A 25,147-nucleotide genomic window follows, 5' to 3' on the forward strand; every position below is an offset into this window, starting at 1 on the left:
TTTTTATAAATATATGTTTCATTGAAGTTGGTGTCCACGCAAGAGGATTGGAGCCATGTGTTATAATTTTTTCGAGCTCTGACTTTAATCTCAGAATTCTGACTTTAATCTCAGAATTCACAATTTATAGTCAGAAGAATGGGAAGATTACCTGTAATGAACCAAGGTCATTGAGTCACTTTTCCACATGGAGGACTGGAACCACGTGCTGACCAACAGAAGATAGAAGAGGAAGAGGATTAGGGACACACGCATTATTTTTTCCAGAATTTTAGGATTTATGACTTTAATCTCAGAGTTCTGACTTTTAACTCAGAACTCCAAATGATCACATGTGGCCAGAATCCTCTTTCATATTTGTCGAAGAAGGAAAGACATTCTGATAAAAACTAATATAAATTATTCATTTGATAAGAAAATGTTTGACAAAGTAATTATTTTTTGGCTTCAATTAAGATTTGTTTTGTTTTTAAATATTTTTGTTTGCTCGAACCTTTTAAAGACGGAATTTGTGTCGGATGAATGATATCATTCCTGTTAATATGATCAAGACGGCACAGATTAGTAACATACCATCATTTCTTCATGATTTGTCAAGGTACTTTACCGCTGTCAAGTTGGCCACAATTGTGAGCTCTGACCTGCTTCCTTGTTCGTTGAAAACACACTATCCATTATTTCAGATTTTTTGTTTGAGAGTGAAACATTGTGTTGCTTAGTTGAATGACCGAACATGTGGCTGTGCATTTTTATGAAATTCTTGCTTCTGCTTATGGTCTCCTGTTCGTATTTTTGCTCCAAAGTGCTACATTATCATTTTAAAGCCAGCAACAAAAATATGATGCGTAATTTAGCACATAAACATAAGGATGTGTATATTTTCCAATAAATAAATAGATGATACTTAGCCAAACTTTCATGTCTGTCTGTCTTTTGTATGTCTTGCATGAAAAAAATTCTGCAGACTTTATATACAATTTATCTTAAATAAAAATGGTACAATTTTGAAAGTTAATAACTTACACAGTCATAACACTGCCTAATTATGTACACCTAATGTGAATTGTCGTCTGCGAGTGACAACTCACTTGCTTTGACATGCATGTCGCCATTTGCAGGTGTATGCTATGTATTTTGAGGAGCAGCTGCAGTGCAAATTTGACAAAAAAAACGTAACGAGATCCACAAATTTATATTGACCCACTTTTTGATTGTGTCATTGATTATGATATAGGAATGCATGGATTTTGGGTCATTCATTATTATGGGCTGATGATTAAATAAACAGCAACTATATAATTGTAAGCATCACGGCACATTGGCAAATTATAGTAGAGGAATATGTGAAAAAAAAAATCTTGCATACCCAAACGTGATGATTTAAAGGTTGCATTTTTTATTAAATATAAAGATAATTTAAAGTACGAAGACATTTTTAATGCAGGACACATAAAAAGACAGATTTGACAAAAACATGACAAAGTATCATCTATTAATGTATTTATTATAAATATATGTATCCTTATGTTTATGTCCTCATTTATGCATCATATTTTTCTTGCTGTTTTTTTCTGGATTTAAAATTATAATGTAGCACTTTGGAGCAAAAATACAAAAGAGAAGACCATAAGCAGAAGCCAGAATCGCAAAAATGTGCACAGCCACAGTGTATTTACCGGCGGTGCTCATGTAGACAGGAATGAAAGTGATCCACACCGCAAAGAAAATGAGCATGCTGAACGTAATGAATTTAGCTTCATTGAAATTGTCAGGCAATTCACGGGCCAAAAACGCCATGAAGAAGCACAGGCATGCTAGGAGGCCGATGTAGCCCAGAACACACCAGAAGCCGACCTCCGAGCCGGTAGCACACTCGATAATGATGGTGTTTCTGAGGTAGCCTGTGTTGCTATTGGTGAAAGGTGGGTTTGTGCGCAGCCAGATAAGGCAGATCGAGCCCTGAATAGTGGAAAGAAGGGACAGTGTCATTTCTTCTGTTGAACTTGATTATTTCATCTATGGATTCATTTACTTTTGTTGTTTGATGACCACTGAACGCTATTATTACCTGGACCACCGTGCACAAAAGCACACTTGCTCTTTGCTGATTGGGTCCGAACCACTTCATAACACCACTTCCTGGCAGTGTGGCCCTGAAAGCCATTAGGACCACTGATGTCTTAGCCAGGAGGCAGGAGATGCATAGAGCAAAGCTGATGCCGAATGCTGGGTACCGGGTACGACACAGCCAATCAGAGGGCTCACCAATGAACAAAAGCCCAATGAGAAAACAGGTTGCCAGGAATAGCAGAAGGAAGAAGCTCAGTTCCATGTTGTTAGCCCGTACAACGGGTGAGGCCTTGTGTTTAAAGAACAAAGCCAGAACAAGGAGAGAGAAACATGCTCCAAGGACCGATCCAGCACATAGAACCACACCCATTGGCTCATTGTAAGACAAGAACTCAACATTCTTTGGGAGGCAAAGGTTTCTCATGTCGTTAGGCCACATGTCGTCTTGGCACCGTGTGCAGTCCAAAGAATCTGGTAATAGAGAGAGAACGACAATAACTCATTCTAATAAACAGAAAAAAACTTGAAAATATGAAAATGATCTTACAGAACCTAACCCACCGGTGTTGTTGCTGACCTCCCCTTCAGCACAGGTGACACAGTCAAAACAGCAGACAGGCTTCCCCTTCCTCCTGGCAACACGCTTCCCTGGTGGGCAGCTCTCACTGCACACAGACCGGATCGCCTGAGAGGGAAAACAAGGCCACTCAGAAAGGGACCTGGCTGGATAACCCTAGTTTAATTTTGTTTGGTGGCTGTAAATGTACCACTTAAATAAGCATGTATATGATGCTATCAAGGTTTAAGAAAGTTGTTGTGTTGATGCAGCCAGTTTGATTAAGAAAAACATGATACAAACATTATATATAAAGAAAACAAATCTTTATTATTGACTTCATTTTGGATTTTTGTAGACTCTTGAATTGATCTTTGAAGGTGGACAAATAAAACTTCCATAAGTTTAAAATCAAAATCAACAGATTGCCTAATACATTTATTAAATGAACACAGAACAGTCTGAGAGGAAGAGGGAGCCTGGGGGGGATTTGACAAGAACACACCTGTTGCCCAACAGGCCACTGAATGGCAGAATCATTCACCACCAGGCTGAGCTCTGGAGACAGGGAGGCGTCGTAAAAGCCCACCTTCAGCAGCCGCAGAGAGCCATCCTGCTCCCTTCGCCAGTTTATGAGGTCATACAAAGCGATGGGGTCACCGTTATGATCGAAGTCCACTTTTTCACCCAATATGGAGAACTTAGTAATCTTCATGTAGTGGAACAGCTAAAGGGAGGGATGACAAATATAGATTTTATTTATTCTAACATTTAAAAATAATGAATAATGCATGTATTTGATGAATAAAGTATAACATAAAATTGCAACAGCTCCATAAAGAAGTCATATCAATGAAAGTAGGTATCAACACACCTGCCACGGCTCTAGACTTTGAGGTTTTCCACAGGTGCCGTTCACAAAAGGCCCCTGCCCCAACACACAGTCACTCATTCTCTGCAGTGCATGGGCCACCAAATACACAGCCTTGTACACGTTATACGACACCCTGAGCTGGCTCACATCTGAGAAGGCAGCGTACACGTCGTTTAAATCCTCCATGCCACTGCAAGGCTTTCGATCCAGATGATTGTCAATGTAATGATAATGTGTGTTCACAGATCCGTTCAGTCTGCAGTTAAGTGACTCTTCCCAGAACTCTGTGAGGAATGCCGAGTCTTGGATGTTGGACCGTCGAAGGCTGGACAGATGCTGCTTCAACCCTGGAATTACCTCGGCTCTGCGAATACCGAAGCCCAAGGTGCCGCTCAAGAGGTCGCCAAACTCCCCCCAGAGTGAATTGGCTGTGGCCCAGGCCTCGCCCGCGATCCACTGGATGCCTGTTATGTTCCGCTGTCGAATGGCTCTCATGATGCTTTGCACTTCCGTCTCAATGCAGAAGTTGATTATGACCTTTGAAGATGACCCCTGTTAAAACAATAATAAATAATATATAAAAAGAGTCAGGCCAAAGAGAAGTACGAGAAGTATTTGACAAAAACTTGGACTTCAGAAAGCACATTTTACATAGTCTTTTTCAAATGTTTTGCTCAAATTGATTAACAAACAGCCATAATGCATAACTTGTTTGTTTTAGGAGTCTTAATAACTCAGGTTGTACAGTCTTTGATTCCATCACAAAAGTAAACGTATTAAACCTTAATTCTGTTATCTTATCAATCCTAAATGTACCTGAATGACATCCAGTAGCTTATCCAGAGGCTTCTGACTCAGAACTACAGGAAAATGGTGAACATAGGCAGCACACACGCCATACAGTGACGACTCCTGGAGAAAGAGCTGTACGGCAAAGTATGCATAGTCAGACTCCTCGCCAATTACCCCCACCCAGGTCCAGCCGAAGTGGCTGACCAAGCGGGCCAGGGCTCTGACCTGGAAGGCATCGCTGGGCATGGTGCGCATGAACATTGGGAACTCTGTCTGCTCGCTCAGACAGCTGCAGGAGGCAAAGTAGCTCACCTATTGGAGGGACAAACAGAGGATTACTTCTCCATCAAAAGTTTGTCTGTTAACTGTTTTACGTGCTTTACTCTTTGCAAAAAATATACAAAGCTAGTGTACAAATACATTGAAATAGTAAGATATTAATATGATAAATACTGTTAAGTTATCTGACATTTATGACGAATAAAGGAACATAATTCCATAAAGTCTCACCAGGGGGATCTGAAAGGGGCCCAGACTTCTCAGTAGAGCCATCGACACACCAGAGGATGCATCTCCTATGATAACAGGAGACGGGGACCTGGTGACATCGGCACAACCCAACACTGGAGACCTGGAGTCTAAACTGATCAGATCCCCCTTTCCAGAAAGCTCCCTGACTGACATACTCCCATTCCCGGTGGCTGGGGGGCCCGGCTGTCCATTCACCAGAAGCAGGGAGGCCTTCAGAGACACTGGGACCTCGTTACAGCTGTCTTTGATGTGGAACCCCAGCCTCAGCGCAGGCAGCAGGTCATTGCGCTGGTTGATCTCCCTGATAGCAAAGGTCATGGTCTGCATCCAACGCAGGGCGCGGGCACTGAAACTAAACATTTTGTTATCGTTAATTAGATGCACACTCGACAGGTAAAACAAATCATGCATGCATAGGAAAACAGAAATGTTAGATGCTCGAAACGTTGGCTTACAACTTGTATGAGCCAGGTTCTGGTTTGGATGTGTAAGGTGGAAGAGAAGACACACGGGTGTAGTGTAGAGGAAAGACACCCCCTAACACCACATCTCCGTCTTGGTAAAAACTGTTTGACTCTACTTCTCCGATGTAAGCACAGTCTGTGAACAGGGCAGCTGAAATTACATTGAGGTCATTGAAAAGGAACATTACTGATAGAAGACGAATCTTTGCAGCAATGCGAGCCATAACTGCTACTAAATATTCAAAAAGATTTTGATAGGCCAGTATATATTTAAACATATAGATTATTCAAAAGACTCCTTTACTTCCACATGAGCAGGATGTTAATGGTATCATAACATCACAACATATGATCATAATCATATTCCAAGTATTCATTTATATACCGCTGACTTTTGAATATAAACATTAGAGAACCGCCCAACCCACATTGTTATGACAATGTGTTTTTCTTTTTTTTTCTTATACAGAAAAAGCCCCTCTGTATTCATTATTCTTCTTGAAATCAAAGCTTGTATTAAATTACATCTTCCCAATTGCTGGTCATCAAAAATGTTTTCAAATGAAAAACATTCTTATTTCTTTTGTATAATCACTCTTTGAATTATATTCCCTTACTATGATTATCCCATGTTTTATTACATGATATATGATTTCAAATAAATTATCACAGAGCCCCTGAAGTGACAGTGAAAGGTAGCCCAACATGGAGATATGCAGAAGGTGTCCTTCTGAAAAGATTTCCAAGGCGGAGAATGCTAAGAACATCGAGCAGTTCAGAACAATCTCTCTGCTCAGCGTTGAGGGGAAGATATTCTTCGCCATCCTATCTCGTCGGTTGACAGAGTATCTCCTGAAGAACGACACTGTCAGGCGGGCTCTTGAAGGAGGATTCAGATGCAGATAGGCGAACGGACAATCCAAACTTTATTAGGACTTCCTGTCCTCAAAAACTTAACAAAACACTAGAAACAATAATCACGCTTACGTGGCAAAAACGAGAAACTAGAACTCAGGTCAGAATCTTGGTTCAGGTTGTGGCTAAGACAAGGCTGGGTCAGGAGCTGGAGGTACATGGACGGTGACGAACGAAATACTCTGGCAACAAGGACAAGGGAAGACAAAGCCTATATACACATGAGGAGGGGAGACACAGGTGGAAACAATCAGGAATCAGGGAAGTCACCAGGCCGGTGACCAGGTGTGACAGACACCTCTGTACAGAAGGGGGAATCCCCAAGGTTCCAGGATGCCTCAAAGATACAGGTGTGGTCACGCAGTTGATCAGAGAGGCAAAAGAAGGGAAAGGAGACCTAGCAGTGCTTTGCCTCGACCTCACCAATGCTTATGGATCCATTCCCCATAAGCTGGAGGAAACAGCACTGGATCAGCCGCATTAACCAGGTACAATCACAGATCTGAGTGTCACCTCTGGGACAGTCACATCCAAGTGTCATCGGCTTGAGAACGGGATCATCACTGGATGTACTATTTCAGTGATCCTCTTTGCCTTGGCCATGAACATGCTGGTCAAGTCAGCCGAGGTCGAGTGCAGAGGTCCCCTAAACAAGTCTGGAGTCCGCCAGCCCCCAATCAGAGCCTTTATGGACGACCTGAAAGTAACTACGACTTCAGCACCGGGCAGCTGATGGGTCCTTCAGGGTATGGAGAAGATCATAACTTGGGCTTGGATGTGTTTCAAGCCTGTAAAATCTAGTTCCCTGGTGCTCAAGTGAGGGAAAGTGGCTGACAAATTCCGCTTCTCTTTGGATGCCACCCAGATGGCATCTGGGTGGCACGATAAACCCATCAGAGCCTTGGAAAGACTTTTGATTGCATTCTGAAGGACACTGCATCCATCAAGGCCACAAATCGGGAGCTGGAGGCGTGGCTGACAGCAGTTGGCAAGTCGGGACTCCCTGGTAAATTCAAGGTCTAGATTTACCAGCACTTTGTTCTCCCCAGGATTCTGTGGCAGGGAAGGGCTTTGACAGGAGGATCAGCTGTTACCTCTGTAGATGGCTGGGCCTAAAACGAAGCCTGAGTAGCATTGCTCTGTAAGTGCAGAAACCCCCCCCCCCCCCCCCCCCCCGCTCGAAGATAGTCTTGCCCAGGGCGCAACTGGACGTAGAACCGCCACTGGAAGCACCCCATTAGCAACCTTAATAAGAAGTTTATGGTTACCCGTGCAAGAGAGGTGCTGCAGTACAGGGAATCCAGTGACCCAAACGTCTCCCAGGTTGGCATTGTAGTCAGGACAGGGAGGAAGTTGAGGGTGCAGGAAGCAGTCGTCATGCTTGCGGGACAGCGTGCTGGTCGGCCAAGTTACATCTCGATGAGCAGGGCTTGGTAGTTCCAACCACGCGCTACGAAAAAGCCCTGAGCAAAGACAGACACCGATTGGTCCAAGAGGAGGTGAGAGCTGGTGTGGAGGAACTGCGTGCTAGCCAGATGGAGGGGATGCGACAGCACGGCCCATGGACAAGTTCCTGATTGCTTCCGTCTATGACGTCTAACCCAGCCCATCCAACCTCTTCTGCTGAGGCAAGGTTCACACACCATCATGTCCTTTGTGCCTCAGAAGAAGAACACTAGAGCATATTCTCAGCGGATGCCAAAAAGCCGTGAGAGGACGTTACACTTGGCGCCACAACCAGGTGCTAAAGGCGATAGCAGAAGCCATCTTCACCAGCATCCCTCAGAACAAGTCTCTCCGACCAGCAAAGCAGGCGATTGCTTTACTTCCGAGGAGGGGAGAAGCCTAAGCCCCAGCCGATGGGGCCAGTCGAACTCCTTGGAACCGCGAAGGCTGACCTATGGTAGCAGATTCCCAGAGACCTGACATAGTTCTGTTCTCAGATTCAATCAAACAGGTGGTCCTACTGGAGTTGACTGTTCCCTTGGAGCGCATGGACGAAGCCATCTGAGGAAGCTTGCCAGGTCCCCCAACTTAGTGGAGGAGTGCCGCAGACGGGGTTGGTGTGCCAGCTGTGTTCCAATAGAGGTGGGCTGTGGAGGCTACGCAGCGCGATCTCTCTGCAAAGCATCAAGCCTGCTTGGAATCAAAGGTGCACGCCAGAGAAAGGCATTCAAAACAACCACTGAAGCAGATAAGGCCTTAAGATGGCTGTGGATCAAGAGGGGAAAGCCGATGGTACATGCTACCAAGAGACGAAGTGGGACTTGGGACTTGATCAATCGCGGCTGGGTCGCCTGGGTGAGGGTGTATGATGTTGAAATACCCAAAACAACCTATCACTGATGTGTCTAAGTGCATCAATAGATGCATATTCAACTACTGTACATCAATATGTTATTTAATATTCAATGATTCAAATAAGAATCTGAATGTTTCACTCTCAAACAACCAATCTGAAATAATTGATTGTGTCTTTTCAACGAACAAGAGAGGAAGTCACAGCTTGCATATTTGGCCAACTTGACTGAGGTAAAGAACCTTGACAAATAATAAAACAAAAATGGTATGTTATTAGTCTGTGCCGTCTGGATCAAATCATCCGGGGGGAATGTCATTCATCCAACACAAATTCCCTCTAAAGAATGTTCAAGCAACAACATTTGAAACCAAAACTTATAATTATTGAAGCAAAAATAATTACTTGGCAAAACATTTTTTAATAAAATAAACAATAGATATATTATTTTTCATTAGAATCGCATTGTTTCTTTGACACCTATGAAAAAGGATGAGGGTGACATGTGATTCCTTTTCTTGAGTTTTGAGTTTAGGTCAGAATTCTGAAATTAAAGTCAGAATTCGGTTGGTCAGCATGTGATTCCAGTCCTGTATGTCGTAAAGTGACTCACTGACCTTGGTTCCTTACAAGTAATATTCCCAGTCTTCTGACTTAAAACTCAAAACAAAAATGTACACAATGTCACTGTAGCTGCTCTTTAATAATGTATTTGCAATTATATTTCATGTAAGAAAACACAGAATGATCATAATTAGGAAATATTTATGAATGCGTGATAATACAAAAAAATATATATTTTTATTTTATTTTTTGAAGACCATCAGTTGGAAAGATGTTATTTAATTAAGCTTTGATTGAAGAAGAGAAGCGTATTTTTCAGTATAAAAAAAAACAAAACAACCCACATTGTCATAACTGGGCGGTTCTCTAATGTTTATATTCACATGCCAGAAGTATATAAATGAATACTTAAAATATAATTGCCATTTAATTGTGCTCAGGTAGATGCCAAGAGGTCTCTTGAGTAAAACGCATGATTAAATATATACAAGACTATATTAATATTTATAAATATCAAGCAGCAGTGATGGCTCCAATTGCTGCCAAGATTCTTTTTCTATCAGTAATGTTCCTTTTCAATGACCTCAATGTAAGTTCAGCTGCCATCTTCAAAGACTGTGCTTACATAGGAGAAAAAGATTCAAACAGTTTTTATGAAGACGGAGATGTGGTGTTAGGGGGCGTCTTTCCTCTGCACAACACCCGTGTGTCTTCTCTTCCAACGTTCGCATCCAAACCAGAACCTGGTTCCCACAAGTAGTAGGTCAACATTTCGAGCATCCAACATCAGTGTTTTCCTATGCATGAATAATATGTTTTACTTGTCGGGTGTGCATCTAATTTACATTAACTAAATGTTTAGTTTCAGTGCCCGTGCCCTGCGTTGGATGCAGACCATGACCTTTGCTATCAGAGAGATCAACCAGCGCAGTGACTTGCTGCCTAAGCTGAGGCTGGGGTTCCACATCAGAGACAGCTGTGACGAAGTCCCTGTGTCTCTGAAGGCCTCCCTGCTTCTAGTGAATGGACAGCCCGGCCACGCAGCAATCGGGAATGTGAGTCTGGAGGCAGTCGGGGAGCATCATGGCAAGGGTGATCTGATCAGTTTAGGCTCCAGGTCTCCAGTGTTAGGTTGTGCCGATGTCACCAGGTCCCCGTCTCCTGTAATCATAGGAGATGCATCCTCTGGTGTGTCGATGGCTCTTCTTAGAAGTCTGGGCCCCTTTCAGATCCCCCTGGTGAGACTTTATGAACTATGTTCCTTTACTCATATTTGTCACATAACTCGTCCTATTTATCATATTAATATTCTACTATTCATCATACTATCATACTTCTCAATTAATTTGTACAATCGTTTTGTATGCATATTGTGCAAAACAATAATTAGTTAAATATGGTAAAATATCTCAGATTCAATTTAAAATGTACATTTCAGAAAATAAGACATTCATGATTTAAAATAAAACAGAAAAACTTTTGATGGAGAAGTAATCCTCTGTTTGTCCCTCCACTAGGTGAGCTACTTTGCCTCCTGCAGCTGTCTGAGCGAGCAGACAGAGTTTCCCATGTTCATGCGCACCATGCCCAGCGATGCCTTCCAGGTCAGTGCCCTGGCCCGCTTGGTCAGCCACTTCGGCTGGACCTGGGTGGGGGTCATTGGCGAGGAGTCTGACTATGCACGCTTTGCCGTACAGCTCTTTCTTCAGGAGTCGTCACTGTACGGCGTGTGTGCTGCCTATGTTCACCACTATCCCGTGGTTCTGAGTCAGCAGCCTCTGGATAAGCTACTGGATATCATTCAGGTAGATATTGGATCGATAGGCAATGATGGATTACCGCATGGGCAACGTTGGCACATGTCCAGGGCCCTGGCCAATGGTGGGGGCCGTTGATCTATATATATATATATAATTTTTTTTATTCAAATGGCCAAAACTTTGGTCATGAAAGGATTTGAATGTTTTTGATTTGCAAAATGAATACATCACATTTAAAAAATAAATTACTTGGAGTGACGTCAAATGTCGTCAAATTGGTGGTGTTGGTCAATGGTCAAATTCACAGTGAAAATGGAGAAACGTGTGCTTAGCCGGTCTGCATAGCGTAAACGAAAGAAAGAAAAGTACACTAAAGATACTGCCCTGGTACAACATATACCGTCCATTTTTTAACTCGTTAAAGCGTTAGAGGAAGTAATTAGATGCTTTTAAAGTCATGATATTTACCTGACAGATTCCATGTTCTGCCGTTAAGACGAGTGGCTGGAACTATGCATGCCCGCAGCCGCGGGGTTAGATAATCCCTCTCTCTCTCTCTCTCTTTCTCTCTCTCTCCTGGCTGCGCACTGGATTATAATGTGTGTGATTGTTGATTGCATGAGTTATAATACTGTATGTGACTAAATTCGGTGTGCTAGTGCGTGTATTGCGTGTTGGTAGGGGTCAATGGCTGGTTTTTGTCCAGGGCCCGTGGTCATGTTAATCCGTCCTTGTCGATAGGGCAACTGATTAAAAGTTATTCTGTTTTGTTATTTTGTTTATAATTTAAGCAAAACATTTGAACAACACTAAATTAAATGTCCTTTCTGGACTTTAAGTTTGTGTCAAATACTTCTCATGCTACTCTTTTACTACAATTTTGCCAGACATATATTTATTGTGTTAACAGGGGTCATCTTCAAAGGTCATCCTTAACTTCTGCAGTGAGTCAGAAGTGCAAAGCATCATGGGAGCCATTCGACAGCGGAACATAACAGGCATCCAGTGGATCGCGAGTGAGGCCTGGGCCACTGCCAAGTCGCTCTGGATGGAGTTTGGCGACTTCTTGAGCGGCACCTTGGGCTTCGGTATTCGCAGAGCCGAGGTAATTCCGGGGTTGAAACAGCATCTGTCCAGGCTTCGACCGTCCAACATCCAAGACTCAGCTTTCCTCACAGAGCTCTGGGAGGAGACACTCAACTGCAGACTGAACGGCTCTGTGAACACACATTCTCACATGGTCAACCATCTGGATCGAAAGCCTTGCAGTGGCATGGAGGATTTAAACGATGTGTACTCTGCCTTCTCAGATGTGAGCCAGCTCAGGGTGTCGTATAACGTGTACAAGGCTGTGTATTTGGTGGCCCATGCACTGCAGAGAATGAGTGACTGTGAGGCGGGGCAGGGGCCCTTTGTGAACGGCTCCTGTGGAAACCCTCAAAGTCTAGAGCCGTGGCAGGTGTGTTGACACCTACTTCCATTGATATGATTTGTATACGTAGCTGTTGTAAATAAAACATGACATCTATATTTGTCATCCCTTCCTTTAGCTTTTCCAATACATGAAGAATACTAAGTTCTCCATATTGGGTGAAAAAGTGGACTTTGATCGTAACGGTGACCCCATCGCTTCGTATGACCTCATAAACTGGCGAAGGGATCAGGATGGCTCTCTGCGGCTGCTGAAGGTGGGCTTTTACGACGCCTCCCTGTCTCCAGAGCTCAGCCTGATGGTGAATGAATCTGCCATTCAGTGGGCAACAGGTGTGTTCTCGTCAAATCGCCCCCAGGCCCCCTCTTCCTCTCAGACTGTTCTGTGTTCATTTATTAAATGGATTAGGCAATCTGCTGATGTTGGTTTTGCATCTATTGGATCCTTTATTTGTCCACCTTCAACAATCATTTCGCAAGTCTAAAAACAGAAAAAATGAAGTCAATAATAAAGATTTGTTTTCCTTAAATATAAAGTATCTTGTTTTTTTTCACCAAACTGTCTCCACCACGGCAGCAATTGTTTAGCCTATACCTGCATCATAATGAGGCCTTTTTCTAACAAGCTTAGTTTAATTTAAGTGGTACACATGCCAGCCACCAAACAAAAAGAAACCAGGTGAACCCAGCCCAGGTCCCTCTCTCAATGGCCTTGTTTTGCCTCTCAGGCAGTCCGGTCTGTGTGCAGTGAGAGCTGCCCACCAGGGAGGCGTGTAGCCAGGAGGAAGGGGAAGCCTGTCTGCTGTTTTGACTGTGTCACCTGTGCTGAAGGGGAGGTCAGCAACAACACCGGTGGGCTATGTTCTGTGAGATCCATCTCTAACTTTCATGTTTTTTTCTGTTTATTAGAATGGGTTATTCTCGATCTCTCTCCATCACCAGATTCTTTGGACTGCACACGGTGCCCAGAAGACATGTGGCCTAACGACATGAGAAACCTTTGCCTCCCAAAGAATGTTGAGTTCTTGTCTTACAAGGAGCCAATGGGTGTGGTTCTATGTGCTGGATCGGTTCTTGGAGCGTGTACCTCTCTCCTTGTTCTGGCTATGTTCTATAAACACAGGGCCACGCCTGTTGTCCGGGCAAACAACATGGAACTGAGCTTTTTCCTTCTGCTATTCCTGGCCACCTGTTTTCTCATTGGGCTTTTGTTCATCGGTGAGCCCTCTGATTGGCTGTGCCGAATTCGGTACCCAGCATTCGGAATCAGCTTTGCCCTATGCATCTCCTGCCTTCTGGCTAAGACATTAGTGGTCCTAATGGCTTTCAGGGCCACACTGCCAGGAAGTGGTGTTATGAAGTGGTTCGGACCCAATCAGCAAAGAGCAAGTGTGCTTTTGTGCACGGTGGTCCAGGTAAAAATAGCTTTAAATTAAAATGGAATGTAAATGAATCAATAGATGAAATAGCCAAGTTCAACAGTAACAATGACACCGTCCCATCTTTCCACTATTCAGGGCTTGATCTGTATTATCTGGCTGCTCACCTACCCACCTTTCACCAATAGTAACACAGGCTACCTCAGGAACACCATCATCATTGAGTGTGCTACCGGCTCCGAGGTCGGCTTCTGGTGTGTTCTGGGCTACATCGGCCTCCTAGCATGCCTTTGCTTCTTCATGGCGTTTTTGGCCCGTGAGTTGCCTGACAATTTCAATGAAGCTAAATTCATTACGTTCAGCATGCTCATTTTCTTTGCGGTGTGGATCACTTTCATTCCAGTCTACGTCAGCACCGCCGGTAAATACACTGTGGCTGTGCACATTTTTGCGATTCTGGCTTCTGCTTATGGTCTTCTGTTTTGTATTTTTGTTCCAAAGTGCTACATTATCATTTTAAAGCCAGAAAAAAACAGCAAGAAAAATATGATGCGTAAATGAGGACATAAATATGTGTATGCGTATATTTTAAAATAAATAGAAAAATAGATTATACTTTGCCAATTTCTCCGTCCAACCAGTCTTTGTATGGGTCCTGCATTAAAACGTTCTTCATACTTAAAAAAATGTAACCTTTAAATACTAATTCATTCATTATGTCTCACAGGGTACTTGAGACATAATGAATGTGTGACCTCCTAGAAAAAAGTATCTTCTAATAATATTTGCTATAGTGACTGATGCTTAGCATTATACAGCAGCTGTTTATTTAATCATCAGCCCATACTAATAAATGGCCCAAAAAAAGGCTTTCGATACTCTGATTCCGTGCAATCCAATGTCATAATCAATAAAATCATCAACAAGTAAATTAGCATGAATTTGTGGATCTTTTAAAGTTTTGTCGTATGTGTACCGCAGCTGTTCCGTAAAATAAAAAATTTGGCAAAATCTGAAACCGTACATAGCATACACCTGCAGAGGGCGACATGCATCTAAAAGGAAGTGAGTTGTAAGTCGCACAATTCACATTAGGTGTACATAATTAGGCAGCATTATGACTATATGAGTTATTAAGTATTTAAATGGTATCATTTTTATATAATATAAATAATAAATGAAGTCTACAGAACGGAAGACAGACAAAAGACACATGAAACATCAAGGATTGGCATCATATCATCTATCCATTTATTCATTGGAAAATATACACATCCTTATGTTTATGGTGTCATTTACGCATCATATTTTTCTTGCTGTTTTTTGCTGGCTTGAAAATGATAATGTAGCACTTTGGAGCAAAAATACACACCAGAAGACCATATGCAGAAGCCAGAATCGCAAAAATGTGCACAGCCACGGTGTATTTACCGGCGGTGCTAACGTAGACGGGGATGAAAGTGATCCACACTGCAAAGAAAATGAGCATGCTGAACGTAATGAATTTAGCTTCATTGAAATTGTCAGGCAACTCACGGGCCAAATACGCCATGAAGAAGCACAGGCATGCCAGGAGGCCAATATAGCCGAGAACACACCAGAAGCCGACCTCCGAGCCGGTAGCACACTCGATAATGATGGTGTTCCTGAGGTAGCCTGTGTTGCTATTGGTGAAAGGTGGGTAGGTGAGAAGCCAGATAAGACAGATCAAGCCCTGAATAGTGGAAAGATGGGACAGTGTCATTCTTACGTTTGAGCTAGGCTATTTCATTTATTGAATCATTTATTTTTTGTTGGATTACCACTGAATGCTATTTTTACCTGGATTACCGTGCACAGAAGCACACTTGCTCTTTGCTGATTGGGTCCGAACCACTTCATAACACCACTTCCTGGCAGTGTGGCCCTGAAAGCCATTAGGACCACTACTGTCTTAGCCAGGAGGCAGGAGATGCATAGAGCAAAGCTGATGCCGAAAGCTGGGTACCGAATACGGCACAGCCAATCAGAGGGCTCACCAATGAACAAAAGCCCAATGAGGAAACAGGTGGCCAGGAATAGCAGAAGGAAAAAGCTCAGTTCCATGTTGTTCGCCCGGACAACGGGTGTGGCCCTGTGTTTATAGAACATTGCCAAAACAAGGAGAGAGGAACAAGCTCCAAGAACTGATCCAGTACATAGAACAATACCCATTGGCTCCTGGTAAGACAAGAACTCAACATTCTTTGGGAGGCAAAGGTTTCTCATGTCGTTAGGCCACATGACGTCTGGGCACCTTGTGCAGTCCAAAGAATCTGGTAGTAGAGAAAACGACAATAGCTTATTCTAATAAACAGAAACAAACATTAAAATATGAGAATGATCTTACAGAACGTAACCCACCGGTGTTGTTGCTGACCTCCCCTTCAGCGCAGGTGACACAGTCAAAACAGCAGACAGGCTTCCCCTTCCTCCTGGCTACACGCTTCCCTGGTGGGCAGCTCTCACTGCACACAGACCGGACCGCCTGAGAGGCAAAACAAGGCCACTTAGAGAGGGACCTTGGCTGGGTACAACTGATTTATTTTTGTTTGGTGGCTGTAAATGTACCACTTAAATCTACATTGGCATTTATTTGATGCTATCAAGGTTTAAGAGAATTGCTGTGATGTTGCAGGTAGTTTGTTGAAAAAAACATGATGCATTATATATAAAGAAAACAAATCTTTATTATTGACTTCATTTTGATTTTTGGAGACTCTTGAAACGATCGTTGAAGGTGGACAAATAAAACATCCAAAAGCTTTAAAATCAAAATCAGCAGATTGCCAAATGCATTTATTAAATGAACACAGAACAGTCTGAGAGGAAGAGGGGGCCTGGAGGGGATTTGACGAGAACACACCTGTTGCCCAACTGGCCACTGAATGGCAGATTCATTCACCACAAGGCTGAGCTCTGGAGACAGGGAGGCGTCGTAAAAGCCCACCTTCAGCAGCCGCAGAGAGCCATCCAGCTCCCTTCGCCAGTCATGAGGTCATACGAAGCGTGGGGTCACCGTTACGATCAAAGTCCACTTTTTCACCAATATGGAGAACTTAGTATTCTTCATGTAGTGGAACAGCTAAAGGGAGGGATGACAAATATAGATTTTATTTTTTATTTACAACAGCTACGTATACAAATCATATCAATGAAAGTAGGTGTCAACACACCTGCCACGGCTCTAGACTTTGAGGTTTTCCACAGGTGCCGTTCACAAAGGGCCCCTGCCCCGCCTCACAGTCACTCATTCTCTGCAGTGCATGGGCCACCAAATACACAGCCTTGTACACGTTATACGACACCCTGAGCTGGCTCACATCTGAGAAGGCAGAGTACACATCGTTTAAATCCTCCATGCCAGTGCAAGGCTTTCGATCCAGATGATTGACCATGTGAGAATGTGTGTTCACAGAGCCGTTCAGTCTGCAGTTGAGTGTCTCCTCCCAGAGCTCTGTGAGGAAAGCCGATTCTTGGATGTTGGACGGTCGAAGCCTGGACAGATGCTGCTTCAACCCTGGAATTTCCTCGGCTCTGCGAATACCGAAGCCCAAGGTGCCGCTCAAGAGGTCGCCAAACTCCTCCCAGAGTGACTTGGCTGTGGCCCAGGCCTCGCCCGCGATCCACTGGATGCCTGTGATGTTTCGCTGTCGAATGGCTCTCATGATGCTTTGCACTTCTGACTCACTGCAGAAGTTAATTATGACCTTTGAAGATGACCCCTGTTAATATAATGAATACAAAGTCAGTAATTGTGAGATAGTCTGTCCAAAGAGTAGCATTAAGTAGCCTAAAGAAGAATTCAAGACAAACTTGAAGTCCAGAAGAGGATATTTTATTTAGAGTTCCTGAAATTACTTGCTAAAGTAGATTAGAAAATAAATTACCTAAAAATACCTGACTGGTTCCATTGAGTAATCGAGTCAACCAAAATGTTCTTGAAACGTCCATTTTAAATTCAGTATCCCTAATCTTTAATCTCTTAAACTCGAGGTTCCCCAGATTTGGGAAGACCGTGATCACTCTCGCAGCAAAAGGCATACAACAATGCCCTTATTATGTAGAAATAGCAATATCAAATTAAACATGAGAAACTCTGCTACAAGCACATATTAGTAATTTTTACACACACCAAACACAATTCAAACCCAAAGCATATTAATTAGACAAATTAGAAAATTAATAGTAGGCTGGAGCTTAAGAGGTTAATAAAGTGTTAAATTAAGGTTTTCTTTGTATTTTATTCTATCCTGAATTCAAAAATATTAAAACCTTTAATCAGGTAACCTATCGATCCTACATCTACCTGAATGATATCCAGTAGCTCATCCAGAGGTTGCTGACTCAGAACCACAGGATAGAGATGAACATAGGCAGCACACACGCCATGCAGGGACGACTCGTGGAGAAAAAGCTGTATGGCGAAGCGGGCATAGTCAGACTCCAGTCCAATGACCCCCACCCAGGTCCAGCCGAAGTGGCTGACCAAGCGGGCCAGGGCTCTGACCTGGAAGGCATCGCTGGGCATGGTGCGCATGAACATGGGAAACTCTGTCTGCTCACTCAGGCAGCTGCAGGAGGCAAAGTAGCTCACCTAGTGGTGGGACAAACAGAGGATTACTTCTTCATTAAAATTGTACAAGCCTTTAAATAAGTATTTGACCATATTTCATATATTTTTTCATGGTAAGTTTTTGTACAATTGGTAAAACCTACACATCTTTTGGAAATAAATATTGACATAGTTAAAAATACATACATTTATCTGGTATATCTGGTCCAATAAAAAGTAATATATATGACTTTAAGAACATTGTTCATAAAGGCTCACCAGGGGGATCTGAAAGGGGCCCAGACTTCTCAGTAGAGCCATCGACACACCAGAGGATGCATCTCCTATGATTACAGGAGACGGGGACCGGGTGACATCGGCACAACCTAACACTGGAGACCTGGAGCCTAAACTGATCAGATCACCCTTGCCAGAAAGCTCCCCTACTGACAGACTCCCATTCCTGATGGCTGTGGGGCCTGGCTGTCCATTCACCAAAAGCAGGGAGGCCTTCAGAGACACGGGGACCTCGTTACAGCTGTCTCTGATGTGGAACCCCAGCCTCAGCTCAGGCAGCAAGTCACGTCTCTGGTTGATCTCCCTGATAGCAAAGGTCATGGTCTGCATCCAACGCAGGGCGCGGGCACTGAAACTAAACATTTAGGTAATTCTTAGTTATTCAGATGCCCACTCAACAAATAAAACATATTATACTGTAAATGCATAGGGAAACACTCATTTTAGATGCTCAAAATGTTGCCTTACTACTTGTGGGAACCAGGTTCTGGTTTGGATGTGTACGGTGGAAGAGAAGACACACGGGTGTAGTGCAGAGGAAAGACGCCCCCTAACACCACATCTCCGTCTTCGTAAAAACTGTTTGTCTCTTCTTCTCCGATGAAAGCACAGTCTGTGAGGAGGGCACATGAACTTACATTGAGGTTGTTCAAGAGAAACATTACAAGAATAATATTGGCAGCAATGAGAGCCATCACTGATGCTAAATATTTATTAATATAACTTTAGTCTGGCATAGAATTAAACATATAATTCATTCTAGAGACTACCTGGCTTGGGTGGGGGCTTGAGTATTTATATACTTGTGGCGTGTGAATATTGACAGGGGACCGCCCATTTCTGACATTGTGTATTTTTTTTAACCACCTCTGTATTTTTGTTATTCTGTATCAAACGCTGCATTAAATTAGGTTTTACCGATTGATGGTCAGGTTATTATGTTATTCTCATTATGATTATTTTATGATTAATTTAAAGCATTATCACTCATAAAAAATTTAAACAGAGCCCTTATTTGTGTACATTTTTCCAAATGTTTCGACATATATTTATGAATATTGTTTTAGAATTATTCTGTACACAAAAAATGTTATCTTCAGAATTAGATACAAAAAAATAGATGCACCATGTTACTTTAGGGTCCCTTATTTATTCAATTATTACCCATATCCATTTTTGTCACCCACACATAAAGCAAGGGTGACAAAAAAAGGAAACTGTTTCTGATAAAAAAATAAATATTGCTTATTTCATAAAAACTTTAAAAATAATGTAATACTTTTGCAAAGTAAGATATTTTGGGGTTCAATAAAGGCTAGTTAAGGTTTCATAGGCAGTTGCTCGCACTTTCCAGACGGAATTAGTGTTTCATATATTTACATAAATCGGGTTTTGAATATTCAGTGAAACATTGAATCTGAATGTTCCACTCTAAATAACATTTCAACAAACAACCCAGTATGTCAAAGCTAAAAAAAAGTTTGTGCCCACTTGACTGATGTAAATACCCTTGACGCAGACTAAATAAAACAAATAAATTAATTAAAAATTAGCTATCGGGTTTCATAAAAGGTCACAGTGGATGTATAACGTCGTCTTAGGACTCTATAGGAACAAATATTCTCTCAGGCTTAATGACGTCATCAACCTCCTTAAAGTAGAAATCCTATTTTGTTTTAATTATGTTTGATAGTTATGTCATCAACTCTGTCTAATACGTAGAATGGACTCAAATATATATATATATCATTCTTAATTTCTTCATTGAAATAAAGCATTTTATACTATTGTATGCTTAAAAATTATATATAATTTAACCACAAACTTTTAAGCACGAGGATCATTCATCTCTATCAACCAATTGGACGTGACCAAAACACCCACTCAAGAGATGGTGTCATGAGATAAAAGGTGGGGCGTGTGATACATATATGATGACTTCTGCCTCTCTCTTTTATCCACTAGGAGAAGGGTGGGTGTTTAAACGACATGACTCTCTTATTTTTAATATTGGTTAAACCTCTGTTTGTCTTAATCCATGGTGCATGTGCAGACCCTGCGCCTCTGGTGAAAGTCTGCTCATTGCAGAGCAGTTTTGAGCCAGGGTTTGTTGCTGCAGGTGACTACATTATTGGGGGCATCTTTCCACTTCACTACAACCAGGAGATGCCAGACCTCAATTCCACCTACAGACCACCAGCCGTTAAGTGCAATGGGCAAGTTTAGTAGGTTAACAATAGTCTTATTTTATCACAGAAGAATCTAAAAGCACGAAATGTGTAATTTTGCATGCAAAATATAAAAATAAGCGATCTAATTGATATGGAGAATAGGAAAAACATCTTCCCTGATTAAAGGGATTGTGAGCATTTGTAATGTCATCACATCCATTAGTCATTTGTGTGTGTGTTGTGTTTGTACACATGCAGGTTTGATCCCAGGGCTTTCCGCTGGGCGCAGACCATGAGGCTGGCAGTGGAGGAGATAAACCAGAGCAAGAAGCTGTTATCCAATCACACGCTCGGCTACAAGATCTTCGACTCGTGTGCGTATCCACTGACAGGCCAACGGGCGGCCCTGGCGATGATGAACGGGCTGGCGGAAGCCGAGTCCCCCATGTGCCACGGTGCCTCGCCACTGCTGGCTATCATTGGGGAGTCAGGCTCTGCCCAGTCAATCGTGGTGTCTCGAATACTCCAGCCTTTCAGAATCCCAATGGTAAAGATGACTTGGGTTACGTTTACATTCAGTCATTTAGCAGGTGTTTTGTAGACAGAGCGACTCAAATTTCGGCTGATCACAATCAGAATACTCAGCCAAAACGATGAACAATGATAAATAACAGAATTAACAAAGGAAATGCTGTGAAAGTTATAAATGCGTGCCATTGTTTTGTTTTTTTTACCAATTCTGTCCTAGATCAGTTACTTCTCATCGTGTGCATGTCTCAGTGACAGGAGAAAATATCCTACTTTTTTCAGAGTGATTCCAAATGATGACTATCAGGTAACAATGCCACAAAATGTCACACATATTATTATGTACAGCAAAACAAGACATGTGTAGTGCTTTCCAGCCACGGTGCTGAGGTGTGTGTGTGAGGTGCATGCAATATGTTGATTGCTAGTAATCAGTGTCAGCACCAAGCAGGGTGATCTGCACATGCACCTTATACAACCTCATACAAGTCCATTACAACATAACATAGGAAATATAAGTGGGCAAGCTGGTTTGCTAGCAGTGTTAGCAGTTCAATTGTTATCATGTTGTTATTACTGTTGTGTTACTGATGTGTAATAATAAAAATTACTTATGTAAATCGCTTTGGATTAAAGCGTATGTTAAATGCCCTAAATGTAAATGTTAATGTATGTTCTAAGTCTAAACACAAATATCAGAACATGTGTGGATAAAATATGTACAATGCAATGCAATCGACCCCTTGTTTAATCAAACAACAATATTCCAATACAACACAAAGACAGCTGAATGGATCAAACTGCCCCCTGTGACTAGGTCAAGGCCATCGCCCAGCTGCTGCTGAGGTTCCACTGGACCTGGGTGGGCTTGGTGCGAGGGGACCACGAGTATGGACGCTTTGCTGTACAAGGTCTCCTCAGGGAGTTGAAGGGCACAGGCGTGTGTGTCGCCTACCAGGAGATGATCCCTTTGCTCTACAACCGCCAGAGGGCTCTTGAGATTATGCAGGTAGAGGCAAACGTATAGGATAAGTATACATTTGTAATCAGCAGGTTTGAACCCTTAGGGGCTGGTTTCCGTGATCAAGTTGTTATGTTTAATGTTGTTAATGTTTAATGGCTTAATGTGCTATGCAAACAAACTTTTTCCTCCTTGTATTGTGCTCTGGTTTTCACTAGCACTCTCTTTCTCTTTTGTTTTTTGTTGAAAGGTGATGCAAGACTCTGGGGCAAAGGTGGTGGTAGTGTTTTCTGCCGAAGGAGAGATGACTCCCTTCCTGAAGGACTACATGATGCTGAACATCACAGGAATCCAATGGGTGGCCAGCGAGGCCTGGGTCACCGCCTCTGTGTTCGCTGGCAGGGAGTTCTACCCCTACCTCGGGGGCACCATTGGCTTCGGCATCAGGCAGGGCCATATCCGGGGGCTCAGAAGCTACCTGGAGACGGTAGACCCTCAGACATACCCCTCTAATACCCTGGTCCAAGAGCTCTGGGGTGCTCTTTACGGTTGCTCTCCTTCTCACTCCTTCTACTCCCCACTGGCCCCCTGCTCAGGGCAGGAGTCCCTTTTGGCGCAGCACTCGGGCTACATGAATACGTCGAGCCCCAGAGTCGCCTACAACGTCTACAAGGCCGTGTATGCCATCGCCCATTCCCTGAACAACCTTCTCGGCTGTCAAGAACACAGCGGGCCCTTCTACAACAAGTCATGTGCTCAAAGAAACAACATACAACCCTGGCAGGTACATCAAAACGTTGTTTTTGTACTACTGGTTTCACTCAAATAAAGAATGCTCATGTTGTCTGTTTGTGCCTCAAGCTCCAGCACTATCTCCAGGAAGTAGCGTTTAACATCGGCGTAGAGGAGGTGAACTTTGACCTAAAGGGAGACTCGATACCTTACTACGACATAATCAACTGGCAGAGAGGCCCTGGGGGAAATATTGAATTTGTCAACATTGGGTTGTTTGATGGAACAAAGGCTGCCGGGATGGAGCTTGTGATCGAGGAGGAGAAGATAGTTTGGGCAGGCCACCAGAGCGAGGCAAGCTGCTCACACTGTGTATTTACCCACATCAGATGCCAACTGTTGAAGATATGTAGGTTGAGGTGGAGGTAAGTCAGGATGCTCTAGATTTGACCTTGGATTTCATTTCTAGGTCAAAATGGACAGCTACATCCAGTCATTCATCTGGAATGACCATGTTAGTTATTGTACAGTCCAGGGCTATAGCAGATAGAATGCTGTCCTATCAAAACCCACTTATTATTATTATAAGCATGTTCTGAAAATACATCGATATTATAGACTTTAACTTCAGACTTCTCTTTTCTTCTGCTTCTACAACACAGGCTGTGTGTCCTTTATGCTTAGCTTCAACTTTGAGCTTAATGGTAGGGTGCAAGCGATTAGATTATTCATTTTTTCTCTAGGTGCTGGTGTCTATATGCAGTGCCAGCTGCCATCCAGGATCTCGGAAGGCTGTCCGGCGTGGTGAGCCTGTGTGCTGCTTTGACTGTGTACCATGTGACACTGGGAAAATTAGCAATCAGACAGGTGAAACCTTTATGTTCAATAGGGCAGTATTGTATTGAGCAGTCTTCTGTTACATAACGACTTCTGTCTAAATGAAATGACCAAATAAAATGATTATCCCATAGATGCCATAGACTGCACGGTTTGTCCTGAGGATTTCTGGTCCAATACCGATAGAACGTTATGCATCCCAAAGAAAGTTGAGTTCCTAACCTACGACTCCTTGGGCATAGCCCTGACGGCGATCGCCGTGGTGGGTGCCTGCATCACAATAGCTGTCCTGGCAGTGTTCCTCCACAACAGGAACACAGCCATCGTCCGTCTCAACAACTCTGAGCTTAGCTTCTTCATCCTACTGTCCCTAACGCTGTGCTTTCTGTGCGCACTGGTGTTCATTGGCGAGCCCACACCCTGGTCCTGCATGCTGCGTCACACAGCCTTCAGCATCACCTTCTCCCTGTGCATCTCTTGCATCCTGGGCAAGACCCTGGTGGTGCTGGCCGTCTTCACCTCCACCAGGCCTGGGAACAACCTCATGAAGTGGTTAGGGCCCACGCAGCAGAGGGCTATCATCTCAACGTGCACTCTGGTACAGGTGATCATCTGTGCAGCATGGCTTATAGATGCACCACCATTCCCATCCAGGAACACACTTTATGAGCATTCCAAGATAGTTCTTGAATGCAGTGTGGGGTCCAGCCTTGCCTTTTGGTGTGTTCTGGGCTACATCGGTCTCCTGGCCTGCATGTGTTTCATACTGGCCTTTCTGGCTCGCAAGTTACCCGGGAACTTCAACGAGGCCAAGTACATCACCTTCAGCATGCTGATCTTCTGTGCTGTTTGGTTGGCCTTCATCCCGGCCTACATCAGCTCTCCTGGAAAGTATGCAGATGCTGTGGAGACCTTTGCTATTCTGGCCTCCAGTTTTGGTTTGCTGTTCTGCTTGTTTGCGCCAAAGTGTTTCATAATTTTATTGCAGCCGGAAAAGAATACCAAGCAACACCTGATGGGGAAGAAGTGACGTGCAATCTGTTAACTGTCGTAGAATTTAAGAAGGTTGGTATATTCAGGATTATAAAGGGGGATATTTCTGTCCAACACTATAGGCTCCAGTGGCTATAACAAATAAACGACCAGAGATATGAGGTGTGACAATTATTGAAAGAGTGCAATGACTTAGTCCAGTTTGTAATAAATGGATTATAGAGATAATACAGAGTTGTCTTGTAGGATTTAGACTAAATACCGACATTTTATGATCTTTTCATTTCAACAATTGTTATAGATTGATCAGTTTGACCAATACATATGTAAAAAACGATTTATAGATTGTGTTGCAAATTGACACCTTTTTTACTTTGTGTTGGTGTAAGTTCTTTAGTACCCGCTCCTGAAACATCTTCA

General features: G+C 43.0%; 3 protein-coding genes and 1 pseudogene across 3 annotated transcripts; 2 read left to right on the top strand and 2 right to left on the bottom strand.

Moving 5' to 3' along the window:
* Positions 1-1,462: 1,462 nt before the first annotated feature.
* Positions 1,463-6,369, bottom strand: LOC130406387 (extracellular calcium-sensing receptor-like). Its single transcript, XM_056611926.1, has 10 exons — positions 6,275-6,369; positions 5,279-5,423; positions 4,979-5,175; positions 4,803-4,915; positions 4,317-4,604; positions 3,501-4,052; positions 3,132-3,353; positions 2,632-2,755; positions 2,069-2,541; positions 1,463-1,959 (listed from the first exon to the last, which is right to left on the bottom strand). The coding sequence occupies exons 1-10, from the start codon at positions 6,360-6,362 to the stop codon at positions 1,537-1,539; spliced, it is 2,625 nt and encodes an 874-aa protein (XP_056467901.1). The 5' UTR covers positions 6,363-6,369; the 3' UTR covers positions 1,463-1,536.
* Positions 6,370-9,630: 3,261 nt separating this feature from the next.
* On the top strand, positions 9,631-14,299 carry LOC130405400 (extracellular calcium-sensing receptor-like). Its single transcript, XM_056610464.1, has 9 exons — positions 9,631-9,824; positions 9,928-10,124; positions 10,197-10,303; positions 10,583-10,870; positions 11,736-12,284; positions 12,376-12,591; positions 12,985-13,108; positions 13,199-13,671; positions 13,774-14,299. The coding sequence occupies exons 1-9, from the start codon at positions 9,631-9,633 to the stop codon at positions 14,194-14,196; spliced, it is 2,571 nt and encodes an 856-aa protein (XP_056466439.1). The 3' UTR covers positions 14,197-14,299.
* A 627-nt stretch (positions 14,300-14,926) lies between these two features.
* Positions 14,927-19,679, bottom strand: LOC130405401 (extracellular calcium-sensing receptor-like; annotated as a pseudogene).
* A 670-nt stretch (positions 19,680-20,349) lies between these two features.
* On the top strand, positions 20,350-24,764 carry LOC130405975 (extracellular calcium-sensing receptor-like). Its single transcript, XM_056611329.1, has 8 exons — positions 20,350-20,721; positions 20,935-21,223; positions 21,425-21,511; positions 22,022-22,213; positions 22,416-22,949; positions 23,027-23,251; positions 23,641-23,764; positions 23,869-24,764. The coding sequence occupies exons 1-8, from the start codon at positions 20,495-20,497 to the stop codon at positions 24,762-24,764; spliced, it is 2,574 nt and encodes an 857-aa protein (XP_056467304.1). The 5' UTR covers positions 20,350-20,494.
* Positions 24,765-25,147: the final 383 nt, after the last annotated feature.

The sequence above is a fragment of the Gadus chalcogrammus genome, chromosome 16, assembly GCF_026213295.1.
Source record: "Gadus chalcogrammus isolate NIFS_2021 chromosome 16, NIFS_Gcha_1.0, whole genome shotgun sequence".
Classification (NCBI taxonomy): Eukaryota; Metazoa; Chordata; class Actinopteri; order Gadiformes; family Gadidae; genus Gadus; species Gadus chalcogrammus.